The sequence below is a fragment of the Erpetoichthys calabaricus genome, chromosome 9 (genome assembly GCF_900747795.2).
Source record: "Erpetoichthys calabaricus chromosome 9, fErpCal1.3, whole genome shotgun sequence".
Lineage (NCBI taxonomy): Eukaryota > Metazoa > Chordata > Cladistia > Polypteriformes > Polypteridae > Erpetoichthys > Erpetoichthys calabaricus.
In genome coordinates this window covers 1,455,056-1,476,539 of record NC_041402.2, presented here as the reverse complement: position 1 = coordinate 1,476,539, position 21,484 = coordinate 1,455,056, and the positions used below count along the sequence as shown (strand labels likewise).

Genomic DNA, 21,484 nt, shown 5'->3' with positions numbered 1-21,484 from the left:
GCATAGTTAGATCTGGACCACCCTATACTATCAGTAACAAGTAAGGCACTAGAGGGCGATGTTGCTACTAGCCAGGTGTACCAACAGCAGTGGTGCTGGCATCAGCTTGCAGTGCAGTTGCTAATCAAGTCCACCATCAATAACAGCCTTCAGACACTTGACGGCAACACAGTCAGGGATACCATCAGTAATGCCAGGTGCTGTATGTCAATGGGCATATGCAAATAAGGATCTCACCATACTCTGTACAAGGCCAGTAGTGATCTATCAATCTATAAACAGCTTAGAGACACAAGAGTGACCACAATGCAGTCAAGTATCCTGGGGTTCAGACACTAGAGGGCGCTGTAGCTGTTAGCCCGGTGTATCCTCCGTAGCCATGTCAGATGTAACAGTATAGTTGGCCACGGGCACCGCCAAGAACAGAGCTCAGGGCGTTCACCGGACGGCTAAGTTGTCCGGGATCCCATCACTCTTGAGGGGAAGAAAACAGAAGGTTCAAGGTCGGGTAGCTCTAATCACTCGGTGACGTGTACGTGAGCACTTTGCTGGCCTCTGCACTGGTGACATTTCAGGACAGAGTTTGATAAAGTGCCAACAACCTTCCACATGGCTGACAGTACCCTCACCTTGCGTTAAACACTCCATACTGACGGCTTTGCACACCCACCAGAACCCTACTGGAGTCACCCTGCTTGGTCAAGGTGCAAAACTCCAGTGGTGCCCAGTCTCCTCAATGGCGGTCTGGGGTGACATGGGCCAACACTGATGACAGCCCTAAAGGCTGACTGGTGCTTGGTCACCCAAGGTCTCGGCTGGCACACAGACCTCCTGCTGCCCTAAACGCTGACTGGGACTCAGATATGGCACAGCCACTTGCCAAGTGGGGCTCGCTCAGCACATGCGGCATTTTATATTGAGGTAATAATAAAGAAAGGGTAAAGAAATCATTGAAAAGTGCCAGTGTCATGTCTTCCTCACCTGTGCTCGTTGACTTTGATGCCAGGCAGTGGCGGTTTGGGTGGGGCCAGGTTCTCGTCAGACATTTCGAGCGTGATCTCCGTCGGCTGTGCCACCGGGGGGCTCTTGTGCGAGACGTCCTTCTCCCGGTCAGTCAGGTGATGCTCAGCCGTGCTGAAAAAGTTCAAAACAGTGAGAGTCACAGCGGGCTCGTTTTCTGTTAGTTGGGGGCTGGCAGGGGACAGATCGCACCCCGGTAACTTTGTAGGGTGGTTGTGTAGGGTGGTCATCAGCTTGGAAACAGACAGGAGGCCTTGTGTTTGGTCACCTCTGCCACCAGACTCCTTATTCTGTTTGCCCGCTAACTGCTGGTCACCAGTGTGTGCCACCACCCAGTAGGTCCCAGGAATTTCACATGAAGGCCCATTGAAGTGGGAGCTCTGATTCAGAGACAATCTGGAAGAAGCAATCATAGCAGAATTCTCAGAGCTGAGCCGTCACACCGGCTCTGGGAGCGACGCAATACGACTTTCACACGTTTATTACACTCTTTCAAGTCCCACTAAACGTAACTTCGGACCTCTCGTGACACGGCTGACTCATATGACAAAAGAGACGTGGGATTGGACAAGACGCAGGAGAAGGGTGCGATGGCGGACCCTCGATTGGCATGTCATTCTGACCAGTCCTCTCTCCATATTTTCAAACGTACTTTTCAAAGATAACGTTAGTCTCAGAAACAATAAAACAACGCAAATTGCGTTTACACCTTTTTTAATGTTTGCTACACACTTTGAACTCCCATGATGCTCATCTTTAAATGCTTTATATGTCCATGACAAGGCCTGACATTACAGTCGAGACGAGACGCCGGCAAAGGGCATGACAGTGGAAGCCATCTGTGCAGACTCCACTTTATATACTCGTCCAGGTTAACGTGACGTAAAGAATCGACAGGAGCCCCTCACTCTGATGACCGCTGTGTGTGTTTGTTACGCTCTTCTCCTTCAAAGACCGACACTCACCTCAGCGTGGCGACGGACCAAGTAGGGCACTGCCTGCCATCAGTGGTCACCACCAGTAAATGAAACACCACCTAGGGAGCCACACGAGGGGGACTGGCTCAACAGGGTTAGGGTTAGGGTTAGACATTCTGAAAATGTCACCTTCTTGGGTGGAGGGCCAGCACCCGGGCTAACTAACTGCGAGGTGGGGAGTCAGCCGTCTACCACCTTGGTAGCTCAAGAGGGCGAGAAATCGCCAGCCATAGAAGGACAGCATTGAACAACAACCCTTACAGCGGGGAAAATAAGCATGGAACACGTCATATATATATAATGCTAATGGGGGGCTACTGACGTGACATTGACACCAGACGTCGCTAACAATCCACACATACAAAGAGATCAAAATAAATAACGATATTCTGGAAAAGTACAATTGAGGGTATAAAGCAGGATCAGTCCAGAATGACATATCCGTCGAGAGTCCGCCCTTCACCGTCGTCACGTCTGACTCCGGTCCTGCATTGCATCTTGGGGGCTCCGATTTGTGACTTGGCCACACGAGATACGCTTACTTGGAATATACAGCGGGGAAAATGAGCATTGAACGTGTCAACGTATTCCTCAATCAGTATAATTCTAATGGGGGGCTACTGACATGAGATTTACACCCGACGTCGCTAACAACCCAAGTAATCCACACAAACAAGAAATCCGTCCATAAATGAAGTTAAGTGTAATAAAGTGGAATGAAGTATTGAAGACGCTTACTGAAATTTATAGTAGAAGAGCCACTGCTGGTAACGACAGCTTCAAGACGTCTCCTGTATGGAGAAACAAGTCACAGGCATCGCTCAAGTGAGATTTCAAATCTTGACGGTTCCGGGGGTCTCTTCTATGACCTCTGCTCTTCAGTTCCTTCCATCATATTTTCAGTGGGATTCAAGTCAGGTGACTGACTGACTGACTGGCCATTCGAGCAGCTTCCTTATTTTCTTTATTCTATGACACCAACCGAGAGTTTCCTTGGCTGTATGTTTGGGGTCCTTGTGTTTTGCTGAAATGTCCAGCACCCTGGTAGATGGCAGCAGATTCTTCTCAAGAATGTTCTGCTCCATTTCTCAAGTCTGCCAGCACCTCACCGTGATCTTCACACCTCCACACACTTCACCGTTGGTGTTTTTGAGGTGATGATATGCAGCACCAATTCTCCTCCAATGACATCCAAAGAGTTCAGTTTTGCTCTCCTCTCACCAGACTCTGTTCCCCCAGTTATTTCATTGGCTCGTCCAAATGTTGTGCAGCTTTCAATGAGCTTGTTCTTCAGCAGTGGGCTCTCGCGTGGTGTGCACAGAGGCCATGGCGCTGGACTGCTTTACTTATTTACATCACTTACTTGCGGGTCTTTTTCAAGCTCTCGGCGAGTGGTCCTTGGCTCTTCTGAGGAGCCCCTGGTGGTGGCCAGTTTCTAATGTTCTTTCCACTCGTGCATCACGGCCCCAAAAGGTGCTCACTGGAACATTCAGAAGTTTAGAAGTATGTCTGTCACCGATGCCATCAGCGTGTTTGTGAAGGTCCTGAGTGAGCTCTTTGTTTGTACCCATCATGAGATGCTTCTCGTGTGACCCCTCGGTAATGACAGGCCATCAATTAGGACTAAAGCTGCTGATATTCACTGGCACTGACTGGGGGGCTATCGGGATTGACAGACGTCAGCTGCTTTCCTGGCCTTTTTGTCGTGTTCTTTTCTTCACGTGTTCATTACTTTATTCCCCGTGTCATTCCACTTTATTACTCAGAACTTCATTTATGGACTTTATTTGCTTTGATGTCTTTGTATGTGTGGATTACTTGGGTCGTTAGCGACGTCGGGGTTAAATTTCACGTCAGTAGCCCCATTAGAAATATACTGACTGAGGAAAACGTTGACGCGTTCCAGACTCATTTTCCCTGCTGTATATTCCAGGTAAGCGTAATCAGAGCACCCAAGATGCAATGCACGGTGAAGGGCGGACTCTCGACGGATGTGTCATTCCGCTTTATACCCTCAATGGTACTTGTCCAGAATATCGTTATTTCTGGCATCGATAAAGCGATGCATGTTGTGTTACGCTTTGTGTTGCGTTTACTACGCTCTTTACCGTCCCATTAAGCCGATCTGTAAACAGCCTCTAAAGTGACGAATCCGAGGCCTCGATACGGCTGGTTGGCTAGCAGACCCTCGATCAATGTGTCATTCTGGGTAGACTCCTCTCTTTCTATTTTCAGATGTACTTTTCCAGAGTAGCGCTACTTAGAGGACTGACAAATGGCAGATACCACTTACACCCCACCGTAAGCTTATCTTGACGTGTGTTTTGCGCGGCCCAAGTAGCGAATCAGACGCAGCCGTAGCCCTGCACTCACATGAAAGCACCGGGGTGGGATGTGGAGACGTCATACAGGAGAACTCCGAAAGCCCTCCACAGTACGTGAACGGCACACATGCAGACCATCGATAGGACCAACAGTCGAGTTGTGTAGCGGGAGGCCAGCCTGACTGCGGCGAGTCCTGAACTTCACAAACACCGTATGAGATTTTTTTTTTTTTTTTAATGCAAGCTGGCGCCATCTTCTTCATGACTCCAAATCATGGGTAGTGCCACCCCATCCTGCCACTTCCAGTGTGCACGGTTTTAAAGTGAACGATCAGCACGTTTGTGAGCAGCTACCCAAACAACCGACAACTCGAGCGCATTCGCACCTTTCGGAGTTGCAGACTGGCATGCTGGGCTTCACCGGAGACACGGGCGACGGCTGCTCCTGCTTCTCTATCGTCAACCTCACGAGCTCCTGTAACAAGAAAAAAAAAAACTGTCAAAAATCGTCAAAACAATTACAAATTAAAGACGGGATAAAGGATTGGCACAACTCCAGGAGCCCCGAGTTCAAATCCTGCACCCACTGCTTCTTGTCTCACATCCACAACCCAAAGCTTTGGTTCACTGGCAGCTCTAACCTGATGGAAGTGAGTGGGCCCTGTGATGGACTGATGCCCTGGGTTGGCTCACGTCTCTGATGCCAAGGCACTGGATCACTGGGCTCAGGAAATGGTTGGATAAACACAACAATTTGAACTTATGTTGTCGTAAGGCCTCACTTACTGAATGTCTGGCCCACCAGGAGCCAATAAGCAAGCAGCTGTGACTTTGGGGAAGTCGCGAGAGCCAATGGGGTGCAGACTTGTGTGCGTCCAGCAAGTCAACGGAAACAAAACATTTAAGAAATCCGCAGGAAACGTGTGGCTAAGTGCCAGGGAAGAATGGGAAAGAAACGACGGGCACAGATGACGCAATACACACCAGGCATTTGCAATTGACAAACGGTGTGCCCATCATTTTTGCAGGATGGTATAGGAGGGGTGGGCTGAACCGTCATGGTCTGCAGTACACTTGAAGATCTGACCCCTCGCTGATGTGACTCCTTCTCGTGCAGGTCCTCTATGCCCCTTAGAGCAGCACAAGCTCTTTGGTCCTGAGATGCACGCGGCTGCTCTTCTCTTGTGGGTCGTGGTCAGGTCAGCCACTAGAGGGCAGCAGTGCACCTTTCTGAACAGGTGTGGGGCTCAGGTGCTCACTCACAAGACCCTAATCACACCTCAGCATTATAGGATGGTGCTCACTGTATGAGACGGTGGGCATCAGCACATGGCGCGTGGGTCACTTTACATATTTATATGAAAGCATGTCACTCTTGTCAGCCGTGTGCTGAGGCTCAACTAACGAAGCGTCTGTTTTAAGGTTCTTAAAGAGTCGCGTCGAATGTGAAATGCCCCCCGACGACTCCCTGCATCGACTCTGTGCCACTGAGGAATCTCAACCACTCACCTGGTAACCCACAGGTGCCAAGTCCAGAGGGCAAGCATGAAGGCCACAGCGGACTCGGGGGTAATGCGAGTGCAGCTGTGTTAAGGTGCCATGTTCTTGTAGTGTGTGACCTCCACCAACTGATGGCAAGTTAAAGACAACATCACACAGTCGGCCTTAGCACCACTTTCAAAGTCTTACAGCGCGGCCCCTCGCCAGCTTACCTTCACGCCATCGAGCACCGCCTTGATCATCCCCGTCACTTTGAGCACGGCCTCCTTGTCCTCGAGCTTCAAGCCCTCCAGCATCACTTCATCAGACCACTGGATCAGCTTGGCGAGGCTCTGGCAAACACCGCTCAGGCAGGATGACACTGCATTGCTGGGGGAGACAGAAATGGCACAACATGAGTCACACGGCCGACTCCTCATCAAGTGGCCACCCAAAAGAGTGTAACTGGGCACTGTGGTGACCTCACGGTGGACTGAGCTGCAGGGATGAAATGAAGGGTGGCATAGAGCCCACCCTTAATAATATACATAGAGGATTTGCATAGGAATATAAAGAACAAGCTGGTGGATTGTGCAGATGATGCCAAGCTGTTAAACTATCAGAGGGGGACTTGGGTAGCAGACGGGCGCGGGCAGATGTGTGGACGACGATATTTCATGTCAGTAAATGTAAAGAGTTACACGTGTGGGGTCTGAAAATCAAAAGTCCACCTTATGAGAAGGATTTAGGGGTCTTAGGGGATTCCAGACGGTGTTGAGAAGCCATTAAGAAGGCTAACAGAATGTCAGGTTATATAGCGCCTTGACGTGTGGAGATCCTGCAGAGTCTTTATAACACACTGGTGAGACCTCATCTGGAGTCCTGGATGCAGTTCATGACTCCATAAAGACATAGCAGCACTAGAGAAGGTCCAGAGAAGAGCGACTGGGCTGATCACGGGGGGCTACAGGGGGTGAGTTAGGAGGAAAGATGAAAAGAGCTGAGCCTTTACAGTGATGAAGAGGAGACCTGACTGAAGTGTGCAAAATGATGAAGGCAATCAGTCCAATGGCTCAAGACGGAGAACACGGGGTCACACAGTTAGAAACACAGATATAACATTAGGAAGAGGACCCCAGACACGCAATGAGTGACCAAGTGGTGTGGCGGACTTATCAGGACTTTCAAAGCTCAACTTGATGTTACTTTGGAGCAATTAAGTGGGCAGGAGTGGTGAGCTTTGTGGGGCTGAATTCCCATTCCTGTCCAGACTGTCCTGATGTTTTAACAGAAACACCCCAGCAGCCAAGTCACCTGCACTTCAGAACGGGCCGTCTCCATGAAGCTCAGCGTGTCGGGGTCCGGCCAGGACTTGGATGGGAGACCAACCAGAAAAAAAGGTTAGAGTTGCTGCTGGAGGAGGTGTTGATGCAGCCAGCGGGGGGTGCTCACCCCGTGGTCTATGTGTGTGGATCCCTATGCCACAATGTGGTGATGGGGGACACTGAGCTGATTCTCTGCAATCTTTAAAGATCTCTGGGCAGCCTTCATAAAGCCACCACAGCCTGGTCATTCCTGGTCTCTGATTGGCTAACTATCTCTCACCCCTTCACCTCCTAACAGCTCAAGTGTGGCGAGTGTCCTTGTGCAAAAATGGCTACCGTAACATCATCCAGGTGGGTGGCGCACATTGGTGGTGGCTGAATTGGCTCCCCATTGACTCTGTCAGCGTTTTATAAATGGAATGAATTCTTCTTCCTATTCTTTATTAGCCCATCTAGAGCTGCTTATGCTCAAATGTGCGGACTGCTGGGATGTCACACACTGTGTGCCCTCAGTCTACGTGCGGTGAATTCTACGAGGGACCAACAACCAGAGTGGAGCGTACGAGATTAACTGGACCTACAGAAAGGTGCCACACGAGAGGATGGGCATCAAACTAAAACAAGTGGCAGTTCAGGGTGTGGCGTGTTGACGGGTGCAGAGTTGGCTCAGACACAGGAAGCAGAGGGTGACGGTGTGAGGACGTCCTGTTCAGCAGAGGGCCACAGCCTTTAAGGGGACACTCAAGGTGGCCGGTCAGTCAGACTTGACCCTTCATAATGGCGAGTGTGGATTTGGGAGGGCAGCAGACACAAGTAGAGGGACGTCCAGGACCAGGAAGGAAGTGGGAGGCCAATTGGGACAGAAAAGAAGCCAAACTGAGGGCTTGAGCGAGCCAATCACAGTTTTGATGTTTGTGTTAATTTCCCTGTGCCCCCTCCCCCTTTTGCTTTTGGGTTTGGGGGGTCTGCTCTTGAGCGCTCCCTGCAGTTTAACAGGTCTGCGCACATTCTTTTCTTTAAACAGTTAGGGCACCTGTACACACACACACACACACACACACACACGCAGCACTCTGGTACCTCCTGGGCGCCACTGCATGCCCTAACAGGCCGCATTCCACACGTGACAGGGCGGCACGCTGCTTCCCAACGAGGCGAAGGAAATGTTCAGACTTGACTCGGACAAATCCCAGGTGACTCAAACTTGCACAATTTAAGTCTGAAGACATTTGTGAGCGGAGCACCGTTGGTGTTGGGGGGGGTAACAGGAGGGCCATTGACTGACTGACTGACTGACTGACTGACTGACGGTCTGTTTGTCTGCCTGCCCACTTTTTTAACCCTTTCTGCCCTGCCCACCCTCGGCTCTAGAAGACCAACACAGACACACAACCCAGCTGCTCCTTGGGCCACATCTGCTTTCTGGAATCTTCCCCATGGCTTTACCATTTCAACAGGTTTAACATGACGACGATGATGATGATGACGGACAGACTCTCCTCCAAGTCGCCTTAACCATCTTGTTAATTAATAACTGACGAATCAGCTGGACGTGCCGCCCATCAGTACCAGCAGCAGCCCACCAGTGTGTGGCTAAGGCCTGTGATGAGCCTGCCTGACTGGTGACGTCTGTGACAACACAGGGTGTGGGCGGCCAACTGGAGGACTGGGCAGGGTGGCCTATCATGGCCGAAATAAAAATCGTGACGGCTTCAGTATGTGGAATTCTATTTGGGCCAAAATGTTAAAAAAATTGTAAAAATGTCTAATTCCAGTCAGGTGCAAAAGTAAGTGGACCCCCTGAAAGGTTTTCTCCTTTTTTAACACATAAGGAGACACAACAAACTTGAGGTCACTTTTCCATTTTGTAGTCCATTGAATAATTTAAAGAAACAGAAAAGCCCACTTTGCATGTGTAAGAAGTGCATGTACCCCCCCACCCCCCCCCCCACCTCTAATGAGGCTCAGGTGCAGAAGATCAGACCCCCTTGTACTCAGACCTTAGACATTTTGGTTTTCTCTGAAGTGCCCAGATGGTCCCACGTGCCCAGCAGTCCAGGGAGGAACTGAAGGAGGACTGGAGGTCAACCGCTAAAGAAATGCCCCCTTGTCCAGAAAGTTCAAAATGCTGAAGACAGCCTTGGAGAAGCCCAGAATGTCATCAGGAGGACCTCTGGGTGGCCCTCGCCAGGGATGACATCAGAGGGCATGAGTCTGCCATTAGAAAGGGGCTCCACAAATGAGGAGTGCCAGGAGGAAACGAGAAACAACAACATCTGGGCACCCATGCAGAGACCAGGACCACTGGGGCAAAGATGGGGGTGATTTGGCCAACATGCCAAAGACTGTATTTGAGCAAATGAGGCTGACGGCAGCTGAAGGGCTTGGTGGTGGAGATGAGCTGCCTCACCAGCTTGGGATCCACTCGGCATTGCCTCTGCACCACTCTGAGACCACCTGTCAGAAGACGGATGCGATTCTAAATGTACCAGTAGATCCACCAAAAATGGACGAAAAGGAATGAATGGCCAAGAATCTAAGATACTGTGGGGGGATTTGAAGCAGCCTGTGCATGTAAGACAATTGATTTTCTCATATGGCCTCGCGAGGCTCTGGTTTTTGACAGCCCCCCAGCCTTGAGTCCCTACGAAGACAAGAAACCCCCTCTAACGCTCACCCTCAAACATCACACAGCCCCAGAATCCTGCATGGAGGACTCAGTGTCGCAAACTGGTGGCCTGTTATAGCAAAACGCTGACTTGAGGGGGCAAAAGGGAGGACTTGCGCTGCTTCCCATTCACCTTGGAAGTTGGGGGTCCGAGCTGGGATTGACGTCACACGCGAGGTGACCGAGTTCCATTTAAACATCCAGGGAAACCAATAAGGGTGCCTCCAGGAAAAGCTTTGCTGTGCTTGAGGACTCCCAAGTAAGTCGGCGACAATGCCATCAATTTTGTGCCACCAAACACCACATGCGTGGACAGCACCGGTGTACGGCCGACTTAAAGAGACGCAAACAGACGGAAGTGCTGCCTAACAGGATAATACGACAATCTTGGAGTGGTGGTGGTGACTTTCTTGAGTAGGAAATCCAACTTGTGGGGGGGCATCCCAGCTGAAACTTCCCACTGGGAACTCCAAAATTCCGACTTTCCAGTTCAAACGGAATGCAGCATTACTTTTCCCCCAGTTTGTTTTCCAGCTCGATTATCAGATCTGTCACGTCGCCTTTATCTAAAGATGCTTTTTAACTGAAGAGCAAATCATGAAACGTCCACATGTCTGTTTAAATGGAAAGCAAGCACTCATGGGGTGCACTTACTTTTGCACAGGCCTAGAACCAACATTCATCAAATTACGTACAGAGCCTTTGTTTTATTTTGGTTCAGTAATTTAAATGACCACAGCTTTGATCCAAATGGCCGTTGTGAGGGGCACATTTCTTTATTTATTTGTCCAACACGTGGTGCTTCCTGTCTTGCTATACGATTGTGAGACATGGCCGCCATCCAGTGACCCGAGACGAAGACTGGACTCCTTCATGTGTGTCTCTTCGGAGAATCCTTGGGTCCCGCTGGTTTGACTTTGTGTTGCCCACCGAGTCCCGAATGAGGCACATGACCTGCATTGTGAGGGAGTGTCAGTTACGGCACTACGGCCATGTGGCGCCATTACCCGAGGGTGATCCTCATTGTCAAGTGGCTGGACCAGGCCAAGGGGTCGCCCACATAACACCTGGCTGCGGCAGATAGTGTGGGACTGGACCGCATGTCTGCCTGGGGGGTTGCCAACCGGGATCCAGAGTTGTTTCGTCATGTGGTGGGTGCGGCGACGCGCTGTACCAGTGCATGCTCCCCAACTTGACTTGACCAACACGTCTTTTCATGCTGTCGTTGCCTCCTGTCAATCAAGACCAAAGGGCGGGGCGGCTCCTCCCTACTGGTTAATCCTTTCCCATCGATTACTTTTGCCCGACTGTAAGCGGCAGGCAGGTTACCCAAGCTCTTTACTGCTCAAGCTGTCCCAAAGACAGAGACCCCAACAGAATTCACTCATAGTCACGTCTGCTACGTTTGGCACTCCGGTGTGCCATAAGACAAATCCAATCACACGAGTGCCGTTTTTATTTCTGAACCGATTTGGGACGGCTTAACAAACGAGTGACAAAGGGACAGAATGGTCTCCTCTCATCTGTCAACTTTCTGATGTTCTTATTAGTGACTTTTGTCAAAGTGAGGAAGTCGCCAGCGGCCTGGCTGGCCCACCGTCCCCCCCACCCCACCCACTGCCAGAAGCTCTGATGACTTGGTGAGCGAAGCCCCCCGCGGTAAGTTGGGAGGACTGGGGCAGGCCTGCACTTTAAGAGAAACGGCAGATAAGGCTTCTGAATGGCACAGGATGGACAAAACGCTGACCGTGAGGTGCGTCGTCGTCGTCGTCCCCCACTGCCCACCCTGTCAAACAGGACACTGGACCCCCCCCCCAGGCTGAGCCTGCATTTACAAGTTCCGCCAAGCTTTCTATTTTGCGCCTCCTCTTCCTCATTTGGGCTGCACAAAGTGCTGAGGTTTTCATTCTTCTTTAAAAGTCGAGCTGAGCAGCGGAGGAGTCCAAGTGCTTTTAAAAAAGCCCCAAAGTTGCACAAGTGAAGGCTATAAATAAACAGAGGAGGGCCGACGATGGCAGATCTCAAAAAGAGGAACACAACTTCCCCATCAAAGACCCCCCAACACCACCAGGGTTTGCTCCACAAAAGCGACAACGTATAGAGACATTTGCATTTCTTAGCAGACGCTTTTGTCCAAAGCGACTTACAAAGGAGGTCTACAGAATGGTGGCGACCATCAGTTAGGCGGGCACTGTGGTGGAGCGGTTAAGGCTTTCGGGCTTCGGACCCTGAGGCTGGGAGGTAAAATCCCACTACTGACACCACTGGGTGACCCTGAGCAGGTCACGTCACCCGCCTCCCAGGCTCCAATTGGATAAACACAAAAGATGCGTAACCAATCGTTACCTCAAAGTCACCTAGCGCTAAAGGTGCCAATGCTGGGGGGTCTCTTTGAGACATGAGACGTGCTTGGGAGCCGTTAAACCGATTCAAGCCGACAAGGACCCCCACGTCAAACCCATCAGCCAAAAAGAGGGAGGCCCTGAAAAGACACTCGACTCTGGGGGGTCGCAGCAGTTTGGATGAATGGGGGCTACAAGTGAAGAGCTGGGGTTGAACTTTGATGCCACACGGTGGGGCCTGTTGAGTTTGGGGGTCTGGCTAATCATTTTATTTGTACATTTTAAGACTTTGAACATTGGGGGTGTAAGTGCCCGAGAGAAACAGCAGCAGGTATCACAGGTGGCACTAAAATGCTGACTATGGCATCAACATCTGCTTTCAGACCCTGGGACTGGTGACCAAAGTGACTCTGAAGCAAATACAGTGGCACGTTGGAGGGCATGAGCTCCGGAGTGACAAACGCCCCAAATGCGGAACATCCATCATAGTGACAAATCAGACAAAGTACGACGACTGGGCTGAAAACACAAAAACATTACGTGAAGCTGCCATTTGCACCTCGACCCGCTGGGCTTCACCAACCTCGAGACCAGGCCTTTGGTCCAAGTGGCACCACAAACAGCCTGGCCTCAAACTCAAGCAGCAGGCTTGTCGGCCCAAACATTCACATCTAAGGAAGGGAGGAAGTGTAAAGCCTGCTGTCCCAGTGCCCGCTGCCTGTGTGCTTCCTACAGGCACTGCCCACCCTGCTCCTCCCACATAGAGAGCAAGTCATGGACCCTCAGAAACGGGTCCCATTCAGATAACATGATAAAAATGCCAGCATGCTGGGCGTCACTTGGCACCGCTTCCCATTTTTTTTTTGGCTATGTGCCCCTTAGCTCTTTGCCCATTTCCTTACCTGTGCTGGATGCGGGGATCGATCTGGACCAGGGGAAGGATGGTCTCCAGCACCGTGGAGGCAGAGCCCGGCAACATCTCCAGCACCTTGTTGTCGGCCACCATCTTGTCGACGATGGTTTTGAAATACTTGAGCGCGCTGACCACCTCCTTCTCCTGCTCCTCCAGTCGACTGAGGGTCTGATTGAAGACACAAACACACAAAAAAAAGATTGGGTATGGGACACGAGGAGCACATGGGCCACCGGAGAGAGCCCACCAATCACCTAAGCAACGAGCTGCACCCACCTTCTTCACGGGCTTCTCGGCGGCTTTCACAGGCTGCTCGGGCTGCAGCTGTTTGCCCTTCTTTGACGGAGTCCGCCGTATCTTGGGAGAGTGAAACTTGTCCATCAACTTCATGGTGAAAGTCGTGAGGTGGGAGCGCTGGGAGTCTGCAAGAGCAAGAAGACAAGCGGACATCAGCAACAGGCATCTGATGGACCTGGGACCCCCAAGCCCACCAAACACCACAAAGCAGAGCCGTGAAAACACGTGACGTGTGACCGACTCAGGACCCCAGAACCCATCGAAGATTATAAAGCAGCACCGTGATGTCAGCAGACCCCATCAACCACAGAGCCCAAAAGAAGAATTAAGAGATGGGGGGCAGCGCCCACAACAAAGCAACACCATGACAAGCAGACATCAGCAGCACCCATCAAGACCCACAACATGTGACCGACTCAGGACCCCAGAACCCATTGAGGACCATAAAGCAGCACTGTGACGGGTGGACAGTGACTGCCCTGTCTAAAACAAGTGACATCTGACGGACTTGGGACCCCCGAGGCCACCAAACACCACAAAGCAGCACCATGATGAGCAGACAGAGGCAGTCCCCATCAAAGCACATGACATGTGACCGACTCAGGACCCCAGATGAAGAACTGAGAGACGGTGGGCACTGCCCATCACAGTGATTTGTGATGTCCAAACAAGAGACAACCAATAGACTTGGCACCCCCCGAGGCCACCAAACACCACAAAGCAGCACCGTGCCGAGACAGTCCCCATCAAAGCACATGACATGTGACCGACTCAGGACCCCAGAACCCATCAAGGACCATAAAGCAGCACTGTGACAGGTGGATAGCGACTGCCCTGTCTAAACAAGTGACATCTGATGGACTTGGGACCCCTGAGCTCATCAAACACCACAAAGCAGCCAGACACGGATGTTTAGCCATAATGGTCTTTGACTCCCAGACTATGTGAAAGGCGCTATATAAAATGAAAATGGGGGGGCAGCTTCGTAGCCTCACTGTACTTGGACTCAGGAAATGCTGTATGAAAGACACTATGAAACGGCTGGCACTTGAATATACCCGAGAGACTGTGAAAGGCGCTATGAAAATGAGCAGTGGGTAGAGTGGAGTGTCATCACATGAGGAGACCTGGACGTCGTGTAAGGCGCTATACAAAATGAACAATGACACAATAAGCAGTTTTTTCTTTAGCCTCACTGAACTGTGTGAAAGGCGCTATATAAAATGAAGACAGGTGCAGGGGGCAGCTTTGTAGCCTCACTGTACTTGGATCCAAGAGAGGCTGTGTGAAAGGCGCTATAAAGTGTGTGCTGATGTGACGAGTAGCTTAGTCCCCTCATCACACAATGCACATCTGTCACAGGTACGCACTTTGAAAGGCGCTTTATAAAATGAGCCACAGTGTAGGGAGCAGATTTTTAGCCTCATTCAACTTTGACTCCCAGACTGTGTAAAAGGCGCTATAAAATAAACATGGCTGTAGAGGTCAGCTTTCCAGCCTCGCTGCATTTGGACACACGGGGAGGCAGGGGTAGGAAGTGAAGCACGCAGCCTGCTGGCCACTAGGGGGCACCTCTGCTCCATCAGACTGCTGCCTACCCGCTGTTTCTTATACTGCAGGGAGCAACAAGGGCAGAGCACTGGAGGGGATGCCAGTCCATCGGTGGGCACACACACCTCATACTGGAAGGCTGCCAGGTCTTCAGCATGTGGCAGTAACAGAAAGCGTCAGTGAGGACCCCACAAGCACATTTACATTTAGTTGCTTGGCAAGACACTTTTATCCAAAGCGACTTACAAAAGAACATGCCAGGGTGGGGTGTGCATTTTTAAACATTTACATGGACTGATTTGGCTCACACGTTTATCCAAGGTGACTTACAACATTTATGATACAATTGGTTCCATTTCTTAATTGGTTTTCCAATTGGAGGACAAGCAGGTGAGGTGACTGGCTCTGGGTCACACAGTGGTGTCAGAGGTGGGATTTGAAGTCCAAAGCCTTAACCACTGCGCCACACGGCCTACACTGCCAGAGTGAGAGTGAGAGAGAGAGAGAGAGAGAGCGCAATTACAACTGGTGCAGGATTTGAACCCAGGACCGGATTAACAGGGGCTGTGAAAGCACAGCGGCCCACCTAAACAACAGTCTGTCATGTCCTCCACCTTGACTGTCACTCACTTAAGTGGGTCAACACCTCGAGGGGGCAGCGCACTTGAACCTCAGAGCCATGCGGGGTTTGCTCCTTTCCTTGTAGACTGGGATCTGCGGACCACTGAGCTCGCCGTCCTCTCCATGGACTTCTGCCTTACTGCCTCCTCACAGCGCTTGGAGCCCCAGAGTCAATTATGTGAAAGGCGCTATATAGAGTGACTCTAGGTACAGAGAGTTGCTTTGCAGCCCCATCACACTGAGCCAGAGTCACACATGATGTGAAAGGTGCTACACAAAACACCTAAGGTGGAATTCATTAAATTAAATTAAATTCATAAAATAAACCCAAGTGCAATAAGCAGCTTTTTAGCTTCACTGTGTGAAAGGCGCTATAAAATGTGAACACCTGTACAGGGAGGAGCTTACTGAACGCGGAGCTAAGGGCGCCGCTATAAAGGGAGTACTGCTGTGGCAGGCGACCTCATTACACTCAAGTCCTAGGCCGATTTGGTGAAAGGCGCTATATGACACGAGTGGAGGTTTATGACGGTTATGCTGCAGATACCAAAATGATGACGGATTGCAGAAAGACTGTGTGAATATAGAAGAGCAACATGCACACCACACTTGAACCCCACACGCTGACCGTCAGGCACATCGCCAGTGGTGACACGCTGCGACTGTGGTGGCGAAGTGGGCTCCAAGTGCACAGATGGACATCAGGAATGGTGGCTGATTTGTCGTCACTTGGGTGAGGTCCTCATGTGTGTCGAGACAAAACGGCAATTAAAGTGACATCCGCATGCCAAGACCTGGCGTTTGTCAGCAAAATGTGGCACCAGCGTGCTAAACACACAAGAAGTCAAAGGGGAACATTTGGGAGTAAACACAGCGGAGTGTGGAGCGCTAGAGAACACAAACACACACAGACACCCCCCACCGGGACCCCCAGCCTCAGCGAGTTCTCAGACTGCCCCCACCATGAGCCAAGACAGGCCGAGGGGATCGACGTCATCCCCAATCCTGTTTACTGCCATCCAACCAAAAGTCCCCTCCAGACCACCCATGTCAGTCAGTCAGCGTGCCCTGCTAAACACCCACCTTTTTATTGTTACGCTAAGGCGCTATATACCAGTGAGATGAAGCATCAACCTTTTGAAAAAGACCCTCGCTTGACCCTTAGAAGGAATCTGTGAAAGGCGCTATATGAAAGGACTACTGAGGCCGCAGCAGCTCTACAGCCTGGCCATACTCGGGCCTAGTGAGAGTCTGTGAAAGGCGCTATATAAAATGAACAGTGGCACAGGGAGCAGCTTTCTGACCTTACTCTATATGGACCCCAGGGAGATCAGGTGAAAGGCGCTATATAGAGTGACTACTGCTGCAGGGACCAGTTTTCAGCCATTCAGTCCTTGGATCGCAGAGAGTGTTTGATGAGGGTCCAGTGCCCATCATGCCTGCTGCCGGACTGAACTGGGCTTTGTCTTGTGCGGCCTGACAGCTGTGGCACCAGACTGTACCCAATGAGGCTGTCAGTGTAAGACCCTCAATAAGTTCCTCCACCCCCCAATCCCCCCCGTGTCCCCTCATAAATGATTTCACTGTGGCTCAGCAGTTGGTGTTGCTGTCTCGCAGCTCCAGAGGCCTGGGTTCAAATGCCAACCCTGCTGCAGCCTGTGTGCTCTCCTGATGCCAATCCAGGATTAGTTTCTGCTTTGTGCCCCCCACCCGGAGTTGGTGGGTTCAGCCAACAGCGGCCCTGGTCCGCATGGTTCTTTCATTTTGCAGTCAATGTTAAACGGCGCTCCTCTTGCAACTCCAGAGCTCCCGGGCACCGCCCTAACCCTCCGCTGTCATCCAGTCTTCAGATGTGACAGGGTGGCAGAGCGGAAATCCGACGAGCTGCAGCCTCATAAACATGCCGTTTCCTTCGAGAGACGTCAGCCGCCTTCACATGCCACCCGAGAGTCCCGAGCTCACAGACAGAGACGCCCTGGGACGGCTGCCAGCGGCTCGAGGTGCCCAGGAGGAATTGCAGCTGAGCCAGAGACTCGAGAGCGTGGGGACTGAAGAAGCTCTGAGCGGCGGGCGCAGCTAAAGCAGGGTGTGGCAATTAAACCGATGCCGACAACTTCTTTGTCTTCTTCCCCCAAATGCAAATAAACGAGTGCCTTGGCGTCTCACAAGTGGGTGGCAGAAGTGGCGCACGCCACCACGGTGTATTGACTGAGCCGCTGCCTTCATCACCCAAGTGTGTCGTGGCCAGTCCACACTTCTGTGTTTATAGTGCCTTTCCTCAAACTAACGCCACTGTGAGATGCAGGGTGCTGTGGTATCCTCTGTCCATTTCCAAATCTGCGGGCACAGCAGTGGTGCCCACCCACTTTCTTTTTTCCTTCTGCCTTTAGGGTTACTAGGGCAGAGGCCTGACCTACTCAGGGTTCAAACCCCTGATGGCGCAGTTTCTTTCTACAGGTGCCACTGCAGGTTCACATTTCTGCCAGTCCACCCACCTTTAGGGACTACGGGGGTCTGACGTCAACATGACGTGATGTCACAGCAATAAAGACACACTGGTGCCTCGGTGGTCCAGGGTTCAAACCCCTTCTGTGCAGAAATTGCATGTACTGCTCACCAATCCCACTTTTCACTCAACTGGCTAAGCATTGGCTCGGAACTGGCATCACCACCCAGGTCTGGTGCCCAGTGGTGTGAGGACCGGGTTCAAGCCCCTTGAGCCTTAAAGTGGAGAGGCGGGCGCACTAAATGAATGGATGGAGATGAGCAGGGCCAACAAGGGCAACTCGCCAACTGGCAAGGGCATGAAAAGAGAAAGCTGGCAGCACCTGGCACCACAACTGAAGCTATAGTTGTTTGGAGTCTCCCTGCTGCTGCTCTTATCCCTCATTTGGACAGCAGGGGGCACCAGGCACCATTTCAGTGTGTGCCAATGACCAGTCATGGGTGTCTCCCAATGCCCACCTGGTTACATGCTATAAGCATTCCCAGGGCTGGGGGGGCACGCTTTCCTGTGGCTGAGGTGAAGTGACCAGCAGTGGGCAGCCACCTTGACTGCTACAAATCAGAGATGGTCTCAGGACAAAAGTGCCAGTCGCGGGCCCCCAGCTGCAGGAGACAAGCCTGTTGCAACAAGCCCGAGTGGCACCCAGGGGACCTCACTGAAGAAGCCCCCCTGCCACAGGCCCTCTTAATTGTCACATGACACTCCCAGTGGAGCCGGCTGTTTATCTGCTGTTGCTATGGTGACGGCACCTGCCACCTGGTTGCGCTTTGGGCCTCAGGGAGCTTAAGGTGGGCAAATCCTAAATCCTCCTGGGGTGACGCGGCCCACCTCATCAAATGTGGTTGGAACTCTACACTGATGCCATGAAAGAGTCCAAAGAACGAGATGCCCAGGGTTGGGGGGGGGGACCACCACTGTCTATAAGCTCGGGGTCAGAGGGCCTGAAGTGGCATCCTTTATGGGGGCTCCTGTCACAATATCCCTGCAATATGACCCCACCCATGTAACTCCAGATCGGCACACAAGGCTGGCACAAAAACATCTGCTGAGGTCTGATTACCTCTCCTGTAATATGGCACTGCCATCTGCCTCCTTGGCACTTGAGGCTATGGCCAGGTCAACTGCACCAAACCCAGCAGAGAGCATGGGTTGGAGTGATGGCGCCAATGTGAGGGCACCACCAAGTGGGACTGTGCCAGGCGACACCCACATTGACCAATAAACACCTGGCAAACCCGCCTATGTATGCCAATTCAAAATTGACATTGGAATGTTATCATCCATGTAATAAAACAGTAAAATACGTCTGCAGGTTGGCACACAGTCAGTGGTGATCCCTACATACACACAATCACAAGAGGCTGGCACAGAACCACCCTGTTCAGTGCTCCAAATCTTTTGTTATTTATGAAGGGAAGCCCCTCGTTGAGTTCACATCCAAATTCAGGTTGGCATGTGCCCAATGCAGAAGGCATTTTTAAAGACAGAGGCCATCGCTATGGGATACAGAGCCACTCCCACATTACACCAATGAGGGGCACTGGCATGGGCACAGCACTTCCTCTGTGGAGACGCTCAACGAAAAAAGCCAAAGCAACAAGATGTCCGAATGAAGGGTTCATGGAGTCGCCGAGAGTGGCACATGTCACTGCCCGCCATTCAGCTAATCACATGAAGCTCAGCCGTGCCCACTCTCAGTGTCTTTCTGGGCCTAAAATGACTCTTCTGTAAGTGGCACTGCGGCAATTGATGGCTCCATACCCAGTGCCAATGAAAGAACTGTGCCAGGCAACACTCAGTCGTAAAGGGAGGAGAGAGGCCAGCAATGCCTGGCACAGCCTCCCACCCCTGCCACTTCTAGTAAGAAGCTGAGATGGATGGGTGCCGCTGGTGGGCCCTATTGGAAGTCACTCACCCCCAGGTAGGGTCACCCTTAGCAAACACCCCTCTGAATACACAAGCAGATTGGCACAGAGCTTGAGAAGCAGGCCTGGGCGACACGACACTCAGACGTGGGGGGGCAGGCGAGGAACAAAATAAAAATCTAACGACGAGGAGTGCCAAAGCCAGACGGGTACCACGGTGGCCCAAAGATATGTGACCATTATGACGGCCCTCAGCACAGCCACTCTTTCTGGGTCGATGACACAAAGTGAGCACTGGCAGCTCTCTGAAGCGAAGGCACACAAGGCAGTCCAGATGCCCGCAGGGCATTCATAGCACAACAGGCTGCCTGCTCTGTCTGACCCGTTTCAGGACATTGGCGCCTCTCCCACACAGCTCTGCGTCACACCCAGGTCACCGGGGCGTCCCTCTGGCGTCACACACGGCAAAGGTCACGCTGTAAACAGGAAAAGAGGGCTGGCACTGGATTGCGGCAGGCAAGTGAACCCGGGTGAAGCGTCTCACAAGGACCGTGGCATTCCAAGAGGGCGTCTGTGCATTTCTATGGATCTGAACAAAACGCTGGGCTCCGACCCTGGAATGCCATGCTGGTGTATGCGAAGGGCAATGTGTGCCAGGCACATAGCCAGATTTGTGGGGATGACGTTTGAATGAGGTGGCACGATGCCAAGACGGAGAGGCTGCTCGTGGAGCTCCACAGACGAGGCCAGCTGAGGGGTCCCCAGCTGTCACCAATCTAACAGTAGAAGGCAAGTCGCTTCATTGAAGCCCTGATGTCCACCACAAAAGGACCCTGCCAAGCTACAAGAAAACACGTCATTGTCTTGGTCTCCGCAGGGTGGTCCGAGAAGCCATCTTGTGAGTGACTGGGGGGGCATCACAGACACCTTTCTGGTTACTCGGTTTGGTGATAAGCAATCATGAGCAGCAAACACCGAAGACAGAAGATGAGAAGCTGGTCGCACGTGTCACCACACGACAGGGTGCCATCAAACCAAAGGGGCACACGAGATAAAGTGACTGAATGTCTGGGAACGCACTGAAGGGGGCACCGCTACTCGCCATTCTCATTCTCAGTCAGTCAAAGCAGGAAGGCAGTGCAGACACGAAAGGCCTGCAAGTCTGGAGATGGCCTGAAGGGGGCACTGCTGCTCACCAACAAGCCAATCAAAGCGCAGCGAGGACACCGAACGAAACAACAAGTCTAATAAAAGGACCAAATACTGCACACAACACACACACTGCCAATTAATACCATGGGGGTCTTCACTGTCCCACCTTCGTGTAACAATCAATACGCAACATGTCACCACTCGCCGGGGTCACCACTGGTGAACGTCCGTCATCTCACAACAGGTGACGGCAGGCGGTGAAGGGCTCTTTGTAACACAGAAGGCTGGGTGGGGCAGGATGTCCGAGTCCTGCAGAAATCTTCACTGCATGTGCTGATGAGCACACAACACATGGACCCCCCCACCCCGCCTGTAGCGCCACGATTGGTGACAACAACCACCTGAAACAGGTTCACACCACGAACCACCACTAGGAGGCAGAGC

General features: G+C 51.7%; 1 protein-coding gene across 1 annotated transcript in view; it reads right to left on the bottom strand.

Moving 5' to 3' along the window:
• The window catches only part of LOC114657318 (rap guanine nucleotide exchange factor 1-like), a 102,774-nt gene that overhangs the window by 37,453 nt on the left and 43,837 nt on the right, over positions 1-21,484 (bottom strand). The window contains 5 exon segments of the mRNA XM_051931587.1: positions 982-1,134; positions 4,708-4,796; positions 6,034-6,190; positions 13,038-13,216; positions 13,325-13,470. Of these exon segments, the coding sequence (XP_051787547.1) occupies positions 982-1,134; positions 4,708-4,796; positions 6,034-6,190; positions 13,038-13,216; positions 13,325-13,470 (724 nt within the window).